The sequence below is a fragment of the Lissotriton helveticus genome, chromosome 11 (assembly GCF_964261635.1).
Source record: "Lissotriton helveticus chromosome 11, aLisHel1.1, whole genome shotgun sequence".
Taxonomy (NCBI): Eukaryota; Metazoa; Chordata; class Amphibia; order Caudata; family Salamandridae; genus Lissotriton; species Lissotriton helveticus.
The window spans coordinates 1,067,804,161-1,067,825,590 of NC_136072.1; the positions used below are offsets into that span (position 1 = coordinate 1,067,804,161).

At 46.9% G+C, this 21,430-nt stretch overlaps 1 protein-coding gene across 2 annotated transcripts in view; it reads left to right on the forward strand.

The window, feature by feature from the left end:
- The window catches only part of DNAH10 (dynein axonemal heavy chain 10), a 2,445,728-nt gene that overhangs the window by 377,234 nt on the left and 2,047,064 nt on the right, over positions 1–21,430 (forward strand). For both annotated transcript variants that reach the window (XM_078667623.1, XM_078667624.1), the window contains exon 6: positions 1,139–1,352. In XM_078667623.1, the coding sequence (XP_078523749.1) occupies positions 1,139–1,352 (214 nt within the window). The remainder of the gene's footprint in view (positions 1–1,138; positions 1,353–21,430) is intronic.

Genomic DNA, 21,430 nt, shown 5'->3' on the forward strand with positions numbered 1-21,430 from the left:
TTTTGAACAAACGAACATTGACATTTTTATGTGCCTGTACGGGCTTTCGATTAAATACACGCGCGTATTCGACACGCGCGTATTGGAATCCAACGTTGTGTATATAAAAGTGTATATAAGAACACCCCCCTATTCGAATCCAACGTTGTGTCAAAATTTCAAAGCAATCAGTGAAGAACTTTCGGAGATTTGCGATTTTGAACAAACGAACATTTACATTTTTATTTATATGGAAGGTAGTGTATTTTGCATCCTTTCGTGCCATAGCCATCTGTTGTTCTGAAAGCTGGTATGGTGATTTGTGATGTTAATGTGTCACCATCGCATTTTTTTGTTTGCCTAGTCCACCCTGGTCTCATTAGAGATTATCCCTTGTGCATAGCTCTATTCTAGAAATGAGCTAGTTAACTAATGGACCAAAAGCTGAAGGTCATGCCTAATGTATGGAAAGCACGGAAGAATAATACAATTGGAATATTGTTAACCCAGTAGTGACACTATATTGTTCTGGCTGATATACCCATATTCTGCAAAGTCTTTAAGAAATGAATTCATATAATACCATTCACAACATTCCAGAATTCAAGTCAGTTGCTATTACAAGCAGTGAGCTTCTTATTCTGTTCATACAGAAAGCTTGACATGTCTTTCCTTTAGAAAAAAAAAACCCCTGGACTGTATGTATAATAAATGTATAACCATTGTTGAACAATGCATTCAAGTGCTATCTCTAAAGAAACCATTAAATAGTAAGTTTCAGCAACTGTTTTCAGCATTCACCCTGGATCCTTCCATTGATGCTTCGGTCAGGAAAACTGGTGAAGATTCTGGTGAACAAGTGATGGATTTACTGTCTGCTGCACCTTTCAGCAATGCAGTGATCCCTAGTAGGTAAAAGTATTCAATAAGGGAGCTAGAGGTGCAGGGCACACCAGTGCTCATGGTCTCCCTCATTTATCTGATATACTTAGAAACTTAGGGCAAGTAGCTCTGAGAACATTGAATCCTGAAAACAAGTGCTCAATGTGGTTGTTGATGAAGCAATTGCCTATATTTTTGGCTGTAGGCCACAGAGTGTTTTGTGTATAATGCCTTTATATCCTGTACTACATAATCTATTAACCTATTTGTTTTGCAGATCTTTATGCCTTCATTGTCCTACAATCAGCACAAAACTGTAGAACCTCTAGTACCTGAAAAAGATCAATCGTCAGATCATGATTATTTGAATATTTTTAGCCCCAAAGATCTTAAAGTCGAAGTTCGCAGCATTCAGCTAATCAGAGATGAGTTTTTAATGAACATGCAGAAGTTCCTCAATCATATTCAACAAACAATTCAGCAAATCGAAGGCAAGTTATTTTCCTTAATTGGTTGGAACAGCACTAATCTTTATTAGTAGAAGTAGCAAATTATTTTAGTTTGATGTCTTGTTGAGTTCCTGTTTGACACTTTTTACACCATTTTGCACAACTGACTGCTCTTCTTCAGAATATCCTGTGTCACCATGATTCACAAGACTGCGTTGTTGGTCAAAAGGCATGATACCTGAGGGTCATGGTTATCTTCAAGTTTACTTCAATCCATTCAGACCCCATTAAAAGATGCAAGAGCCTACCACTATCATCAGTCACATCAGTTAGCAGAATGAATCTAATAAAAATAAATATTCTGCCTAAATGTTTGCACTTTTTTAGAACACTGACATTGTACATACTGATAACATATTTAGGAATTTAAACTCTGTTGTTTTGAGGTTCATATCATGTGACAAAGTAGCATTCCGAACTATTAAAAGACTCAAGCTGTCTATTAGTAGAGGTGAATGGACGTTTCCGGACTGAAAATTATATAAACGTCATAGTATGGTTAGACGTTTGCAGTCATTTTATCTAACTAATGCATTCTCTGGATATTCAGTTGAGAATTTATTTAACTTTTATGACCACCACCCTACTGAGAAATTTGGTGATTTAAAAGTATTAACAGTGGTCAAAGTGAAGGCTATCTATACTTTAGGGAGAATTTGGCATGAAATTAAACAGCAATTCTGATAGATACATCTGCCGTGTGGATTCCTCACCTTGTGAATATCCCCTTGCGTCAGCAACATTCGGAAATTCTTTTTTTTTGTAGCCTCGCGCCGACGTGGACTACTGACGTCATAGAGACACGACCTCGCTTGCGACTCCGCTGACGTCACCGACGCCTATAATAGGCCCACGTCGGCGTGATGACATCAGTTCCCTTTTTTCCGCGTCGTCGACGCTAACGGTTATCGGGAATCTCTGTAGCCAACGGATACTTTGTTGTCTATATTGTTACCATTTTCTGCTTCTCTGTATCCTGTATCTTCGACAATGTCTTCAAAAAAGACCGGCTTCAAGCCATGCAGAGAATGTGGCAAAATGATGTCCATTACCGACCCACACAGCGACTGCATCTGGTGCTTGAGCTCGGACCATGATGTGGATGACTGCTCTTCGTGTAAGAAGATGAACCCGAAGGCCCTGAGGGAGAGAGAGGCGAAGCTCCTGGTAGCTAAGATGAAAGCTGGAAAGGAGAAATCGTCGAGGTCCCGTTCTCGAAGGGCGAGGTCGAAGTCAAGATCGAGGTCGAGGTCTGGATCTCGAGGGAGGTCATCCTCGAAGTCGGCTTCGGATCATGTTTCAAAGAAGAGAAAACATAAGAAGAGGAGACATGAATCCCGACGTCGTACTGGTAAGGAGTCGAGATCGAGGTCGGGGTCACCGAAGAAGGTTCGTTCGAAGGTGGTGACCCTTGATGTTTCGGATCCAGAACCTGAAGGTGAGGCCTCTCCATCTGAGTCTCGGGCGCCGTCTCCGGCTCCGACTACGACTCCGGCTCCGAATCTGTCTCCGAATCCATCTCCGGCGCCGTCCCCGGCCCGAGATGAGGAAGAGCTTAGAGAGGATAGGGATTCCGCGCCTATAGATGAGCCGAATCCGAGCACTCCTCGAGACAAGCCTGAGGGTTTTCAACCGCCCTTTCCTGCCCCAGGCCAGGACCCATCTGCATTTCTCAATGCAATGTATGGAGTCTTTTCAAGGGCGTGGTACCCCTCTGGTGCACCTTCGGGTCCCATGGGTCCTCTAGCTTTTAGCTTAGGAGTTCCTCACTCCTATCCTTCGGCTCCATTTATGCCTTACATGCCGGCCCCGACGCCGCCGTGGCATTTTCCACCTCCACCGAAGCCATCGACGCCGATCCCGGCTTCGCCTGCTCCGAATCGGCCTCGAACACATCCCTCCGAGCCATCGAGTTCGATTCCGACGTCGATTCAGAATCCGTCGGAGCCAGTGGCGGATCCGGTGGCAAAACGTGTCAAGATGAGATCCAGAAGAGAGGCTCAACGCCTTTTGGAAGAAAGGAGGTTCTTAGATTCACAATCTGACATTGAAGAAGGTGAATTGGATGAAGATGGTTTTGAGGAGTTGGCAGACGCAGGAAGCCTGGATTTCTCTCCAGAGTGGGAGTTACCCTCAGGCTCTTGTACACCTTCTAAGGATGTGCAACCCTACCATTTAATTATGAGAAAGGCTGCCGATCTCCTTAAATTAACTTTGCCTACTGCAGAATTCAAATCTAATATTTTGACTGAAGTATTGCATTCTCCAAGTTCAGTGGTGGAACCTCTTCTTCCTTTTAATGATGCTCTGACAGAGCCCATTTTAGAAGTATGGAAAAAACCTTTGTCGGCTCCTGCTGTCTCTAAAGGTGTAGCCAGAAGATACAGGGTTGCCCCTGAGGACCCTGCCTTTTTAACATCTCACCCTTCACCGGAGAGTTTGGTCATTCAGGCTGCATGTTCCAAAAAGAACGTTAGTGCTTTCCCTCAGGTTCCTTATGAGAAGGAGGCAAAGAAGCAGGATCAGGTGGCAAAGAAGATCTTCTCCTCTTCCAGTATGGCATTAAAGTCATCAAATGCCTCTTGTTTGATGGGGAGGTATTTACACGCACTTATGGATTCTTTGCGTGTTCTTGTTCCAAAAGTTCCTGATGACAGCAAGAAGGACTTTGAGGAAGTCATCTCTGACGCTCAGGCGGCGGCTCGTCAGGTCATTCAGAGCGGCCTGGATGCTGTAGACTCTGTGGCGCGCATTATGGGCACCGCTGTCGTTACTAGGAGGTCCGCCTGGTTGAAATCCTCTGACTTTTCGGCGGATGTCCAGGCAACATTGTTAGATCTTCCTTTCGATGGTTCTGGCCTCTTTGGGAAGAAGGCTGATGCGGCCCTTGAGAGGTTTAAGGATAGTAGAGCGACTGCCAAGTCTTTAGGTCTTCAAATGAGAGGTTCTTCGACTGGCAGAAGATTCAGGGGTTTTGGTTGCTCTTCCTTTTGGAATTTCCGGCAAGGCCAGCAGCAACAGCAACAACAACAGCAGCAGCAAAACTCCTTATGTAGGACATATAGGGGAAAGCAGAGAGCACGTCCTCGTGGACGTCAGGCCTCTTCCTCCTCCACTTCCTCCAACCCTCCTGCCCCTGAGAAGCAGCCCTAGATCCGACATTCAGGATCATGTGGGTCCGGTTGGGGGCCGGCTTACCCATTTTCTACAGGATTGGGAATCGGTTACATCAGATCTTTGGGTTCTCAATCTTGTAGAAAATGGATATGCCCTTCCCTTTCGGGAATTCCCTCCCAATTTCCCTCCTTGCCAAGGGTATTGCTCCGAGGAACATCTGTCACTTCTGCAGGAGGAAGTGTTGACTCTGATAAGAAAGGGTGCGATAGAGGTGGTCCCAGAGCAGGAAAGGGGTCAGGGATGCTACTCCCGGTATTTCCTGATTCCGAAAAAGGATGGCAGACTTCGTCCAATCCTGGATCTCAGGATCTTGAATCTCTATCTGAGGCAGGAGAAATTCAAGATGCTCACCCTTGCTCAGGTTCTTCAGGCGCTGCAAGAAGAAGACTGGATGGTGTCGCTCGACTTGCAGGATGCTTACTTTCATATCCCAATCCTGAAGTCGCACAGGAGGTATCTCCGCTTTACGGTGGGATCGCAGCACTACCAGTTTGCGGTCCTTCCGTTTGGTCTTACTACTGCGCCTCGAGTCTTCACCAAGGTGATGGCAGTGGTGGCGGCGCATCTCAGGAGATCAGGGATTCCAGTATTCCCTTATTTGGACGACTGGCTGATCAAGGCAGAGTCGTCAGACAGAGTGCTCCATCATCTGCGAGAGACAACCCAGTTGTTGTACAGGTTGGGTTTTTCGATAAATGTGCCCAAGTCTCACCTGGTGCCCTCCCAGCGCAACCTGTTCATAGGTGCCGTACTGGACACAACCGTATGTCGTGCATTCCCTCCCCCTCAAAGGATTTGCGACATACGGGATATGATTCCTTTATTTTACAATGGAGCGGTCGTTCCAGTCCTGAAGGTCCTTCGCCTGCTCGGTCTGATGGCTTCATGCATTCTGTTGGTCAACCATGCACGCTGGCACATGAGGGCGCTCCAGTGGTGCCTCCGCAGGCAGTGGTATCAGCACAACGGAGATCTCAGGGAGTCAGTGAGGATTTCCAGAGAAGCTGCAGCGGATCTGTCTTGGTGGGGCGTGGAAGGCAATCTGTCCCAAGGAAAGCCTTTTCAACTTCCCCCATCGGTGGCCACAGTGATATCGGATGCATCCACTCTGGGGTGGGGTGCTCATCTAGGGGGTCTGGCGATCAAAGGCCTTTGGTCTCCAGAGGAAAGGTTGCTTCATATCAACCTTCTAGAATTGCGGGCGATACGTTTGGCGCTCAAGGCCTTCCTCCCTTCCCTTCGCGGTCAGTCAGTTCAAGTCCTGACGGACAACACGACCGCGATGTGGTATGTCAACAAGCAGGGAGGTGTGGGGTCACAGTGTCTCTGCAGAGAGGCTCTGCGTCTCTGGTCCTGGGTTCAGGACCATCAGATTTGTCTGATGGCAAATCATCTGGCCGGAGTGTTAAACGTTCGTGCAGACAGTCTCAGTCGACAGTTCTCTGCCGACCACGAGTGGAGACTTCACCCGGAGGTGGTTCACGACATCTTTCAGATGTGGGGAACTCCTCGGGTGGACCTGTTCGCCACTTACGAGAATGCGCACTGCCTGTCATTCTGCAGTCTCCAGTATCCGATGCATGGAGCCTTGGGGGACGCGTTTCAGTTGAGTTGGGGAGGTCGACTCCTTTACGCGTTTCCTCCCATACCCTTGATTCCTCGGGTTCTGAGGAAGATTCGCCAGGACCGGGCCCAAGTCATATTGGTCGCCCCGGACTGGCCAAGAAGGGTGTGGTACACAGATCTTCTCCACCTCTCCTCTCACCCGCCGCTCCGTCTCCCTCTCAGGGCAGACCTCCTCTCTCAGATGGAGGGGCAGGTTCTACACCCCCACCTCCAGACATTGCACCTTCATGCCTGGAGATTGAACGGGGCAACCTGAATTCCTTTTCCCTTCCGCCAGACGTTGTGGATGTCATCTTGTCAGCCAGGCGTGACTCCACTAAGTCCATCTATTCTTATAGATGGTCGAAATTTGTCACGTGGTGTGGGGAAAGGTCTGTTGATCCTTTGAAGGCCCATTTGTCTAATGTTCTCCAGTTTGCCCTTTCTCTGGCGCAGCAGGGTCTTGCGGTTGCCACGGTGAAGGGTTACCTGTCGGCGCTGTCGGCTTTTCTCTGCTTGCCTGACCAGCCTTCTCTTTTTAAGTCTCCTGTGGTCTTAAGGTTTTTGAAGGGTCTCACTAATAGGTTCCCTCCTTCACCTTTTATTGTGCCTCAGTGGGATTTGAATCTTGTATTGACATTTTTGATGGGTGCTCCCTTTGAGCCTCTCCATAAATGTCCCATGAGGCTTCTTACCCTTAAGACTGTCTTCCTGGTTGCAATAACCTCGGCAAGGAGGGTTAGTGAGCTTTAAGCTCTTAGTTCCAAGCCCCCATTCCTGTCCATTCATGCTGATCGAATGGTTCTTAGGACCAGGGCTGCTTTTCTGCCTAAGGTGGTAACTCCCTTTCACCTAGGACAGTCCATTACCCTTCCTACCTTCTATCCTCCCCCTCACCCTTCTAAGAGGCTGCACCGTCTGGACCCTAAGAGGGCGGTGTCCTTTTACTTGGACAGATCCAAGGACTTTCGCTTGGAAGACCAGCTCTTCGTTGGATTTGCTGGCTGCAAGAAAGGAAGAGCGGTCCATAAGAGAACTTTATCGAGATGGATCGTCCTCTGCATAAAGATCTGCTACTCTTTGGCCGGTAAGGAACCACCAGAGGGTATAAGGGCTCATTCTACAAGAGCTAAGTCTTCATCCTCTGCATTGGCTAGAGTGTACCTGTGGAGGACATTTGTAGGGCGGCAACTTGGTCTTCCCTCCACACTTTCGCGAACCATTACTGCTTGGATACCGAAGTGAGGAGGGACGGTCATTTTGCTCGCTCTGTCCTTCAGGATTTCCTGGTCTAGAAGAGTGGACACCCTCCTCCGGGAGTGGGGACTGCTGTGGGACTCTATTCACAAGGTGAGGAATCCACACGGCAGATGTATCTATCAGAAGAACAAGTTACTTACCTTCGGTAACGCTTTTTCTGGTAGATACTATATCTGCCTGTGGATTCCTCACTGACCCACCGCCTCCCCGTTGTCCACTCTTCTATGCCAGAGTTACTGTAATGTAATGTATATATATTTTGTTGTCAAGGAAATGTTCCAATTGCTTTCCTGCTTTTGCTTAACACTGTGTGTTTTGCCTTGATTATTGTGTACTATGTATACTTGTATATTTCTACTGTCATTGGTCCGTCCGTGTGCCTCGATGGCACGGAAAAAAGGGCGGAACTGATGTCATCACGCCGGCGTGGGCCTATTATAGGCGTCGGTGACGTCAGCGGAGTCGCGAGCGAGGTCGTGTCTCTATGACGTCAGTAGGCCACGTCGGCGCGAGGCTACGAAAAAAAAAGAATTTCCGAATGTTGCTGACGCAAGGGGATATTCACAAAGTGAGGAATCCACAGGCAGATATAGTATCTACCAGAAAAAGCGTTACCGAAGGTAAGTAACTTGTTCTTCAGCATCTTAAAATTCCGGATTTTTCAAACACCCCTAGAACATACTATAAAAAGCTGGCCTTTTATATAATGCACCAAAATGAGGTACACTGTGTAGAAAATCCAGACGACCCTTATTGATTTACAGAGCTTTATTTAGTAATCCCAAATGCTCTCTTTGTGGTAGTGTGCACGAGCAGTTTATACTTATGAGAGGGTAGTGTTAAGCATTTGTTGTACACACAAAGTCAATAAATGAGACACGCACTCGACCAATTTAGAAAAACAACACTGGTTTTTATCTAATTTTAGACACCAAAATCATCGAGATCAGGTAAGTACTTTCGACATTATCATTTTTTACAGGAAACACAGTAGAAAATCATAGCTGTCAGATTTGAGGCATGGGCCTCGAGCGTGGTAATGTTATCCTATGGAGAAACATTCACTGCATAGGTATACTCGAAGACAACTTACAGGGCTGTTCTTTTGGACTTAAGATACATTGGGGTCAAGGTCGAGTAAAGCACCGGCAGTTGATGTTTAGCTGCCCTGGGGTGTCTGGGTGCAGATGTGCTATATGCTGTGGTAGTGTTGCAAGGATTCTGCTCTGGAAACAGAACTATGCTCGAAACCACAGATCATCAGTATGTAGGTACTGAGTCACCACACCACCTCAGTCTCCATGAGTCTGGGTCCGACTAGCTATAGTGTTTCACTTGTCCTCCTAACCTTACCAAAGAAACAAGTGAATTGGCACCCCCAGAACACAACACGCTCGACCCTCTCAGGGATTGCGGTAACAGGGCACAACCTTTCGCTCTCTCGCACTTGTCCACATTGAGATAATCAGGAGACATAAAGAAACGAAGACATGAAGAAAGGTTTGAATATTTATTCAAACTATCGTGCTCTGAAATGCAGTATACGCATATACCATGAAAAGCGCTGTCATTTTATAGGACAGAGTGACCTAACCCACCTCCTCTCTTGCTACTAAAGCTAATTGATTATATGAAAGGGGGGACCGCTTTTGCTGACCGGAGTGTTGTAGACGGCCGGGCTTGGCTCCGCTGGGTGTTCGTGGCCGGGCTTGGCTCCGCCGACTTCCTGTCCCTCGTTGTGGTGCCTGAGGGCCGGGCAAAGCTCCGACTGTGGCCTGGCCCGGCTTGGCTCCGCCGGGCCGCAATAAACTACAACCCCCAGCAGCCCCTCGCGGCAAGGACGCCGAGCACGCAAACTGGAAGCGCCTGGAGGCGCATAAAGGATCCCTTGCTTCCTCGTCCCGCGGGACGCGCGCGGGCACACGCCGGGAGAAGCCCGGGACAAGGCTGGGGCCGTCTGCGGCCGTCAGAGGCCAGAAGAGGCTGGGCTGGGCCACTGACTTTGGTTCTTTCTTCCTGGATTCAGGACTAATTGTAAGAAATATTATTATTTTTTGATTGCTAAGTAATTCTTGTTTCTTGGCCTTCAACCACTATTTAGAACTTAATATCCACTGGGTGAGACATTGTTAAACATCTTCATCTGTGTATAGTATCTTTGGCTCTAACATGTCAAAGCTTAGAGCAGCAAAACCAGCGGTCGCTAATGATACAAGGACAATAGATAACTATCTTGTTAAGGTAGTTAATAAAATAAACAAAGATAGGCGATTATCATTAAATAGGGCAAGCCCAGAGAAGACAGGGCTGAGTTCGCCTATTACTCCATTGCCTTATTCAGATAGTTGGGTGGATGACCCTATTGTTAATGACACCAGTAATGTATCCATCACGGTGACGCCAGATGAGCGGGTAATTACAACTGATTCTATCCCCAGTCAGAGCCCAACACCCTCCCCAGCGCCCTCACCAACCCATTCTCCAGTTCGGAGAATGGTGCGGGCATGTAGGAAGGCTCCTGTTAAAAGGGTGGTGGGCCGGAAGTCTAAAAAGGCAGGTACTCCATCTACAACATCAAACAGCGGTGGAAGTACATCAGAACCCATAAATAATGCTGAGGCAAATATTTTACACCCTGACCAAATAGAGCTTCTGGCAACCATCTTTGAGTCAAAACTAGAAGCAATGATTGGACCACTGGTGGCTAAATTAGAGCAGGTCGCTCAAGAGGTCTCTAGACTAGGGGGCCTCCTAGATTCCCATATGACTCGGCCGCATACATCCACGAGCCCCCCTTCTGGTCCCTCTAGTTCTACCGGTAATACCATAGCCGGGGCCGTAGCATCTGCTTCTGTTAGTACTAGGGATACAGGTTTAGCGGTCACTGCACAGAACCTATCAGCTTCACGATCACAGAAAACCCCACCCTCTATTTTACCACCGGGGGGAACTCCAATAGTACATTCATCAGCACAGCCAGCCACATTACATATCGTTAGCCAGAATACCATAGCTGGGGGAGAAATGGGTGGGAGAAGTAGGCCTAGGAGGAAAAATTCTGTAAACCTTCCACCAGAGTGTGTCCCGTACACTGTGGTATTAACAAATGTTCCGGAGGTTGACTCCTGTCTGACTGATTCCAGCCTAGAAACCCTTGCTACTTTAAAAAACAAAACACTTGCATGGCTAAACAGGAACTGTGGCTTTCCATTTGCTTTTTCAAATGATATAATATCCACCCGCAGAGTCAGCTGGATTGGCAACGCTAGTAAGAGTTCAAGAGGGGACTGTATTATTGTAAACTTTAAGCATCCACAACACGTGGCAGCAGTCCTCCTCAGAGCAGCCTCTTTACCAACCGAGGAAAATTCTGTATGTGCTAGACCCCTTGGTTTTTTCTATAATCACTTGGATAACAAGCAACATCCACCACCATATCAGCATAGGTATCCAGCAAATGGGCATAGAAGGGGGGTGGCTGGTTGTGTTCCAAATGTCCAACAACGTGAAAATAACGGGGAAAGGTACTGTTATCAGCTAGCAAGTAGGCAATTTGATTACACCTTACCGTTATACAATCGTTATACTGCTTTATCCTCACTTGAGGAAAACGATTGACTGCCTACTTCCTTGGGGAGCACCGACCAACCACCGGTACCGACTTTCAAAATTGCTACATGGAACGTTGCTGGTATAAAGAATAAAATCGGAAATGCTGATTGGTTAAAGACATTAAAATCCTTTGATATTATTGCTCTACAAGAGACATGGGACCAATCGAATAGTTTCTCTTTGGATGGCTACAGCCACTTTTGCAATCCTGCAATTAGTAGCGCTGCAGGAAGAGCCAAGGGAGGCTTATTAACTCTATTTAAACTGGATGTAAAAGGCAAATTAGTTGAGTGTTTTTCTGGTTGTGAAAACTGTCTGATTGTTGAACTTTCCACTCAGGATAAGGCCAAGATTCTTTTTGTTAATTTTTATAATTCAAACGCAAATGAATGTACCAGTCAAAATTTGGAAGTACTGGATACATTTCTGTCAGTTTATAGTGAAAATGTTAATACTTTTGAATTAATATTCCTAGGGGACTTTAATATTCACCCATGCACCCTACCATGTAAGAGTCAGGATGATGAAGGTCCTCCCCTCTCCTTATCTACCCACTTGGAACACACCAGGCGAGGAGAGCAACTTGAAACTTTTCTTGCGAGATGGAACTTATATGAGACAGACTGCGGGGAGGGTACAAGTAGGTCCCCTACTTTTAAAGGAAAAGATGATGGCACTATTATAGATTATATTTTTATGTCTTCTTCTTTGTTGAATAACGTGATAAATTATTATACAGAGGTATCCGTGTTTAGCGACCATAATCCTGTCCTACTTGAAGTGAGGCATACAGACTTACTTTCATTAAAAACAGTGAAACATAGAGGGGGATTAAATGTTGCCGTTAAAGATCAGAAGCGCAGGTTAAAATGGACAAAAATAGTCCCTGAAACATTCCTTCAAGAGGTTTTGTCTAAAGTGGAGGATGAAGTTGCAATATGCTTAGCGAATCGAACAGAAAATAAAGAGGTAATAGTGGCGTTTGATAATATCTGCATAGAAATAAATCATAGTTTACAGATTGAATCTAGGCAGAAGCCGCTTTTGGGCAAAAGGTGGTTCGACAAAAAATGTACGAAGGCGCATGGGGAGTTACTCAAAGCACTGAAAGCCATGCCTAAAAATCGTGTAGACATTGCTAGAGCAAGGACTGTATACAAAAAAGCTATTTTAGAAAGGAAAAGGGACTTGAAAGATATAGCATGGGCCCAACTTCTCGACCCCGAAACACTAAAAAATAGTGGCTTATTTTGGAAAATAATAAATCAGGCACTTTTTTCTGGTGATGAGAATACCCCCCTTGATGCGAATATTCCAGATGAGGGCTGGATCCACCATTTTAGACAGATTTATGCTGGAATTAGCAGCGCAGACGCCCCTATTGTATCCCTTGAGGTAGGGGAAGTGGAACTCTGTTATGCAGATGTTCCTGCCCCCACTTTTGAGGCAGCAGAAGTGGAAAGGGCAATAGAGTTGACTTTGAAAAACAAAGCACCGGGCCCCGATGGGGTACCAGGAGATGTTTTCAAATGTGCCCCGAAATTTTGGTCTAAAGTTTTATGTAATGTTTTTAACGCTCTTAAACAGGACAATATCCCGGCCTCTTGGAAAAAATCTATCATTATACCGGTTTTCAAAAAGGGTAATAGGCAAGACCTCTCCTGTTACAGACCCATTTCATTGATTGATTCATCTGTGAAAATATTGGGCCGGGTTATTTTATCTAAACTGAATGACTGGTTGAATGAAAAAGGGGTCCTATCAAATGTTCAGTATGGTTTTAGACCAAAAAGGAGTACGATAGACCAAGGTCTTAATCTGCACCTATTGGTGGATAAATATACTAGGGCTAAGGAGGGGTCCATGTACCTGGGGTTCATGGACCTCTCGTCTGCTTTCGACCTTGTAAATCGCTCAAAATTGTGGCAAATCCTAATTGATATGGGTCTGGACAGGGCCCTTGTTAATCATTTAGCTGACTTGCATACCGATCTTATAGCATCAGTTAGAGTTACTTCGGAGGGCCGTTGTACGAGTCATTTTAATTCTGAAAGGGGGGTCAGGCAGGGGTGCATATTGGCACCCCTCCTATTTACCATCTATATAAATGCCCTCGAACCAGCTTTAAAAAAGGCAACCCTTGACGTCCCACGTATAGGTGAACTTGGAATTCCAGTTCTTCTATACGCGGATGACGCCGTCTTGCTTTCACGGACTGGTGTTGGACTCCAACGCCTCCTGGATGTTTTTGAAGACTTCATGGGTTCTTTGGACCTAAAGATAAATGTAAAGAAGTCTCAAATTATGATAATGGGCAAGGGAAATAAGAATAAGCTTTTAAATACATTTACATGTGGCAAACAAGAGCTATGTAGAGTAGCCACTTTTCCATACCTGGGGATCACATTTGATGAGAGAGGCACTTGGGGTCCCCAGTTAAAAAACAGAAATATTTCCTTTGCTAGATCATCCTCTGCACTACAGGGATTTACGAAAAAATTAGGAGCTAGGCCAATAGCAACATTAATAAAAATCTATAAAGCAAAATGTCTTGCAGTGGCCACATACGGGAGTGCAATTTGGGGATACTGTTCTCCGGACAGTATTCAGACCACCGAGAATAAATTTTTAAGAGCTGTTCTCTCAGTCCCACAGTCCACTCCAACATACACAATCCACACTGAATTAGGAGTAGGATATATTACAGATTTGATTAAAGTGGCCCCTGTTCTAGCTTGGCTGAAGACCTGGTTGAACCAAGAAATCCCCCTTAACCACAGCATTTTAAAAGACTGTTTGCAGCTAGATAGAGTAAATAAAATCCCGTGGCTAGCTTACATCAAAGACAGCCTTGTAAAGTTAGGGAGACCAGAGCGCTTCTTTTCCCCGGCCTCCATAACAACTAAGGACATTGCCTTGATTAAAGGTATGATGGGAGAACTGCTAATTTTGGAGAGGGAACAAATGGAACTAGAGAAACCAACGGTGAGGGCTAGCATTATTATGAGCACCCAAGTAGGCCCCGAATTGTATTTAACTACTGTGAATAAACCTTATCACCGTTTTCTTTTAACCCGATTTCGGTTTAATTTGATTCATTTGAACCTCGGACATTTTACAACCTGGTGTACCCCAGATAATGCAATGCCGTGTACTTGTGATAATTTTTCTACCCAGAACACATTGCATTTTTTGATGGTCTGTGGACATTACACGGCAGTAAGAATGAAATACCTGATCCCCATTTTAAAGGAGGCAGGGTTTATTCAGGTTAAGCCAGCACTCCTGTTTTTACAGTTATTGCAGACCCCAAGGATTATGTTCCACGTTGCCAGTTTTTTAGTGGGGGCTGTTAGGATCAAGAAGAGGAAGATGATCAATAATTCTTCTAACATGGTTCTTTAGCGGATGAAATTAAATTTTGTCTATGCTATAGGGAATGCTTATTCTATGAAATTGTTTTGTGTAATTGTAATTTGTAGGTGATTATGTTGCCCTAGCCAACTGACCTCTTTTTATGGTATTTTAATCTATTTTAACATGTATTCATAAAGGAAAATATTTTTTATACCTTTTTGTAAATATATAGATTGTGTAAATTAATCATGATTTTAACCTGTATTTATTATGTATTTTTGATTGCGTGAATATTTGTATAGTGCTATTGTCTTTTTATGATATTGATTTATCGAAATAAAGTATTTTGACTGACTGACAAAGATTATATGAAAGGTCTCTGGGATTACTGATAGTCCCCCTACCTTAGAATACACTGATGGATGCTCTACATCTCAGCGGAAGCAGTGCTCTTGTTTCAGAACTCTCATTCCATGTGTCTGTTTGTGGCTCATGTACTCATCTATATGATAGGACATGTGTGTGCATAAACATCAGCTGCGTTATGTCTAGGTGCTAGTGTCTGGCCAGAAAGAATAACAAGGGGCATTGTTGTTTGACCATGACGGTGGTGCTGAAACTTAATCCAAGGAAAAGAATAGAACGCGAAAACATATGCAGGTTCCATGTGAAAGTACAATGTGGCACAAAGGCAAGCATGTTTATATAGTAAGGTGTGCAAAGGAAAATTAGGCCTACAAGGTGTGTATAGTTAGGCTAACATAGGGAAAACTACAATAGGCCATGCAAGAAACACATGACCATAGCCTCGAAATCTACACACTAAAGATGATGGGAAGTGTACCTATAAGAAAACAAGCATTTACAATGCAATGGTCTCAGCATCATTAAAGGTAGAGCTATTGGCATTGCTCATGACATTTTTTTTAAATCATCAATAAATGGCATTGTCATTTACATTGCCAATAGCTTAATTGTTAAATAAATGGCATTGCCATTTACAATGCCAATAGCTACACCCTACACAGAGCCACCCTCCCACAGACAGAGCCACCAACAAAAAAAAAATGGCATTGACATTTACATTGCCAATAGCACAATCAGGGGGGCAGAGGCAAGAAAAATGGCACAATTAGGGGAGCAGAGGCAATAAAAACGAGTGCAATCAGGGGGCAGAAGGCAAGAAAAAAACGAGTGCAATCAGGGGGCAGAAGGCAAGAAAAACGAGTGCAATCAGGGGGCAGAAGGCAAGAAAAACGAGTGCAATCAGGGGGCAGAAGGCAAGAAAACGAGCACAATCAGGGGAGCAGAGGCAAGAAAAACGAGTGCAATCAGGGGGCAGAAGGCAAGAAAAACAAGTGCAATCAGGGGCAGAAGGCAAGAAAACAAGCACAATCAGGGGGGCAGGGGCACGAAAAACAGCACAATCAGGGGACAGAAGGCACGAAAAACGGCACAAACAGGGGAGCAGTGGCAAGAAAAATGGCAAAATCAGGGGGGCAGAGGCAAGAAAAATGAGTGCAGTGCAATCAGGGGCCATGTAAACAATGATAAGAACACATAATACTGGTCACAACATAAACACAACTACCAGGGAGCGGATTCTGTGCCCAATGCCAGCCTCTGCCAGCTACCAGAGGGCAAACTACTAGAAGCGCCTATAGGCAAATACTAAAGGGCCAACCTTGCCCCCTGACCAACAACCACTCCCAACTGGGGTCAAAAATGCACATTCTACTAAAGCAAAGTCAGACCGTTCCCAATCAAGGCTTCAGGCCTCAACAGATAAAACACAACAAACAAAAGCTCTTCACTCGCGCCACCGAGAGCTTTCTACTGAAGCTGAGCTCCCAAAACACTGGTGGAGCCGGTGGTGGGGACAGGAGGCAGAGGAGGATGAGGTGGGTGGGGGGTGAGGGGGGCAACGAGGGGGTTAGAACTCCTACCAAATCTAGAGAGGAAAGAAGAAAGCGAGACAGCATAAGGAGGAGAATGATATGAAAAACATGAACAAGGGGGCCAAGCAGGGGTGAAAAACGAACCTATAAGTGTGAGGTAAAGAGACAGGAAGTGTCAGTGATGGAAGAAAGAGCAGTCAGCGGAAATCAAGGCAGGATAGGATAGCCCTGGTGTTCACCAGATAAAGAGACCGGAAGTGTAGGGGGTGGAAGAAAGAGGCGTTAGTGGAATCAGGACAGGGCAGCCCTGGTATTCACGAGATAAAGTGCCAGGAAGTGTCGGGTGGGTGAAGCCCGAGACATGATGTGGGGCAACACAAGGCAGCCTTCATATCAAGTGCGGAGTCCACCGGCTCCCAAGGAAAACCTCGGGCCCTGCACTTGTGTTTTATATTATTATTGGCAAATAGAGCACTCGCCCCGGCGCCCCCAGAAAGCAGGGCACATCTGAACTTATCCTGGAGCCCCCCCAACACTGTGAAGATATCCCAAAGGGGCGATAAGCTGGAAAGCAGGGGTCAGGGGGGGACGTCATCCATCTAAGGCCCACCAGCTTTATGGCGGCGTGGGTACAGCTCGACATCCACGGGGTTCATGCAGCTATCCCTGTACTCTGGGCAGAGCAGAGAGAAGTTGAAAGGCAGAGCTGGCACAAACTTTGCGGTGCACAGCATCTCATCCAATACTTCACACTACAGCTCTGCGGGGGGGGGGGGAATAATGTGCCCCCACCACTCCTAGCCAGAAGAGCCCCTGATGGGCGAAGCCATGACCATCTGTCTGGTAAACATCTCCGGGGCCAATTATCCGGAAGATGCTGCGGGGTCGCGCGAGGACGGAGCCGCGGGAAGTTTGAAGCGACAACAATAAAAGCCTCATCATGAGTCCGCGTCAGCAAGTGAAAGGTCGCAGTGAGACGGGGGTGCACACCGGGGCACACACCCCACATCTCTCCAGCCCCACAAACGGTGTGACCTCATGGGGGCGGCAGTAAGCGAGGACCCGAGGCAGCGCAGGCCCAGGGAAGGCAATGAAGCGCTGCGCGGACCTGTCTGATACTTCTCAGCGCTGACGCTGGTTAGAGCAACTGTGAGGGACGTTAGAGTCCGATCGGGTGAGTGTAGGGGGTGGAAGAAAGAGGCATGAGGTGGAATCAGGACAGGGCAGCCCTGGTATTCACGAGATAAAGTGCCAGGAAGTGTCGGGTGGGTGAAGCCCGAGACATGATGTGGGGCAACACGAGGCAGCCTTCGTATCAAGTGCGGAGTCCACCGGCTCCCAAGGAAAACATCGGGACCTGCGCCCCGCTGCCTGCCTCACTGCGGAGGGAGGGCTGCGTGCCCCGGGCTCGCACTGCGCAGCTGACAGGCAGCAGCTGAGGCGCGCAGCCCGCTCCGTGTGACTCTGGCAGCGCCTGCCGCCTCTGCTCCACTCCCCAAAAAAAAAACTGGTAGCTAGCTGGCCGCTGGGTTCATGCAATTAGTACACTGTGGATTGAGATAAAGCAGCATTCACCTACCTGTGGCTCCGTCTTCAGGCTCGGTGGAGGGTCTGCAAGGCAGAAACAAGAACAAGACCGAACATCAGAGCTGTTCCTCACAACAATAACAAAAAAAATGGCCGCCGCAAGCTTCCGAAATTTTCGGAATCGGGGGCGTGTATTTGTTGTTTTGAGTGACGGATGACATCACTGGCGAAAGAACAGCAAAATGTACGCCCCCGAATCCGAAAGAGACGGAGCTTCTTTCGAGGGACGCCTCTCTCCTCCAATGGCTTGCCTCCGTTTAGGAAGCCAGCCAATGGAAGAGAGACGAGGAGAGAGGCGGGTTTAAGCACCCTACTGAAAGACATTAAATCTCCGCAAGCCAGCCTTCGGTCCTCGACCTAAAAATGCAAGTGAGGACTGTGGACTGATCCTGCATAACCCAAGGGGAGACTCGTCTCTTGAGGGTCTCAGGACCAGGTCTGGTTACTTGAACCCATGCTGGGGAGCTTAGGTGCAGAGTTTCTCACGGTACTTGGGTACCTACAGAAGAAGGAAAAGAAACACAGCAGGGCCACTTTTGATGTGGCACTGACCTCTCTCGAAGTCCCTCGACATGCAGGTAAGTTTAGGCAGCAGTAGTGTTCGATTGAAGATAAACAAATGTTGGTGCTTGCTACTGGCTCCGTTACCCCCGGTATTGATGAAGAGATGCCCCGCTTGAAAGCTGGATGAATCAACAGGGCTGACCTCTTGGACACTCTGTGACCTCTTCCTGGTCAGTTGCTTCCTCAGTGGAACCAATGGTTGTCAAAACAGTTGACCGGGCAGAAGGGAACGGTGGCTGCTGGTGCAGGGAGGTGGCTACTCCACTCCAAGGGAGGTATTGCCTCCTCGCTGAAGTACTGGGAAGACCTCCAAGCATTTGGGGAGGCTGTTTTGCTTCTGGACAAGTCAGTCTTTATGATTGTCTGGCCAGCAGCAGCCTTGCAGGGTTTTCGCCAAGTTTGGTGCTGGTCCATAGTTCTCACTTTTTCAGCTCTTCTTTGTCCGTCTTTCAGGCAGACTTATCCGAGTTCCTGGTGTCAGGGATTCACCTAAATACTACATTCTGATGGATACATCTGCCAGTGGATTCCTCACCTTGTGAATATCCCCTGCGCCAGCAACATTCGGAAAATTCTTTTGTAGCTCCACACGCCGACGTGGACAACCTCACAGAAGCACAGCATCGCGCGCGGCTCTGCTGAGGTCACTGAATCCATAATAGGACTCCGTCGGCGTGATGACATCAGTTCCCTTTTTTCTGCGTCGTCAACGCTAACGGATTTTCTTGGCATCCTCAGTAGCTCGTTTGTAACTTTGTTACTGTTGTCTTTTTCGAGTAATTTCTTGTTTCCTTCAAAATGTCTTCAAGGAAATCTGGGTTCAAGCCTTGTGGGGAGTGCGGAAAGTTGATGTCCATTACGGATCCGCATGAAGACTGCGTGTGGTGCTTGTCATCGGACCACGACCTCCAAGGATGCCCCTGTTTTAAGAAGATGAACCCAAAGGTGCTTCGAGAGAGAGAGGCAAAGCTGCTTGTTGCGAAGTTGAAGGGGAAGAAAGGTAGGAGAAGGTCGAGGTCCTGCTCAAGGTTGAGGTCAGCTTCGAGGTCGTCTTCGGGGCATGCTTCTCGATCCAAGAAGAAGCATAAGAAGAAGAAGCACGGGTCTCGATGTCATTCAGAGAGAGAGCCGAATCCGAAGTCGAAGTCACCAAAACGTAGACATCAGAAAGACTATGTGTAGGGTGTGGAAGGGCACCAGGAATGCACGTTTCCAACTAGTGCATTTCTTTATAGTACATAGGGCGTATTTGACACCTGGTAAAATCATGGAATATTATAATGTTGGGGATGTGATGTGTCCTAGGTGCACTACAGTTGGAGCAGACTTGGAACATATGTTGTGGGGGTGCCCGAACTTAGGGAGCTATTGGGGGGAAGTGGGGGACCTATTAAATTTGGTCACCGAGCGCCAGTTGGCCTTTGATATGGCTACATGGATATTACACTGCTTCCCTCACACCTCCAGGATGAAGGTAACAAGTACGTTTATAGATATGGGACTAGTGCTGGCGAAAAGGGAAATTACGATGCACTAGAAGGCGAAGGAAAGTCCCAGCAGTAAAAGGTGGAGGGCTGAGTTGCTTAAGTGGGCTAGTGGTGAGGGGGCCATTTGTTTCCAGCAGGCGCGACGCCAGAATAATGAACTGGCACTGAACATGGCAAGGGCATGGGAAGAACTGGTTCAGACGCTAATAAGCCAATCGACTGAGGACAACAGGGTATAGTGAGATGAGGCGGGATGAGGTAACTGGAACACCCATTACAAAAAACGTGCATCCTGACTTTCTGTCAACACAAGCAATATCACTGAATTGTTGTGAATAGTTGGAACACACCGGTGAGAGGGAGGGGGTTTGGGGGGACGGGGGGAGTTCTTAGGTGTTCGTTTAATAAGATGTAATAGGTATACAATGTTGGTTGTCTGCCATGTAAGTTGAAAGGTAATATGCCATGATTCCTTACTGTAAAGCATGGGGAACATAAGACATGAACATTATTTGGCAGTAACATGGACATGTAACTGAGCCCGCAGGCACCACTTTGGTGGGGGAGAGGAATGTTTGATTAATGTGATGGTGAATATCTGCTTGCTGCAATGAAAATCAATAAAATATGTTTACAAAAAAAATCGGAAAGACTATGTGTCTCCTTCACCTATTGCACCGAATCCGGAAGGTTCTCCTTTGGAGTCTCCGGAGCAGTCTCCGGCGTCAAATCCAACCCCGACGTCGACACACTCTCCACCTCGAGAGGAGGAAGAAGCTCCTTTGCCTGAAGAGTCTTCGACTCCGGTGCATCTTCCATTGAATCCGATTGACCCGTTACCTGCTGTGCCTCGTCAAGAGCAGAATCTGGGTCCTTATCCACCTTTTCCAGCCCCGGGTCAAGACCCGACGCATTATCTCAATGCAATGTATGGGGTCTTTTCAAGAGCCATATACCCCTCTGGAGCACCATCTGATCCCATGGGTCCAAAGGCCTTTAATCTGGGCGCCCCTCAGACATATGCTCCGGTGCCGTTTATGCCCTTTATGCCGGCTACGCCTTCTTGGCTTTTCTCAGTGCCAAGGTCATCAACGCCGATTCCATCATCACTGGCTCTGGTCCCGACTCGACCTCGTACGCTTCAGGTTGTTCCTCCGGATCCAATCAGGGCACCGGCGCAGGCTCCGTCGGAGTCGATTGTGGCTCCGTCAACGCCGATCCCTAGAATTAGGTCTAGGCGAGAGGCTCAAAGGTTGCTGGAAGAGCAGAGGTATCGAGCAGAGGAATTGGAGGAAGGAGAGTTGCAAGATACCGATGACTTGTTTGATGAGCTTAAAGAAGCAAGTGGCTTGGAGTTATCCCCGGAGTGGCAGCTTTCCTCTGCTCCTGATGTTCCATCAAAGGATGTAGCACCATATCACATGGTTATTAGAAAAGCTGCGGAATTGTTAGACTTGGAACTGCTGACTGCGAAGTTTTAATCTAACATTTTAACGGAGGTTCTCCATTCTCC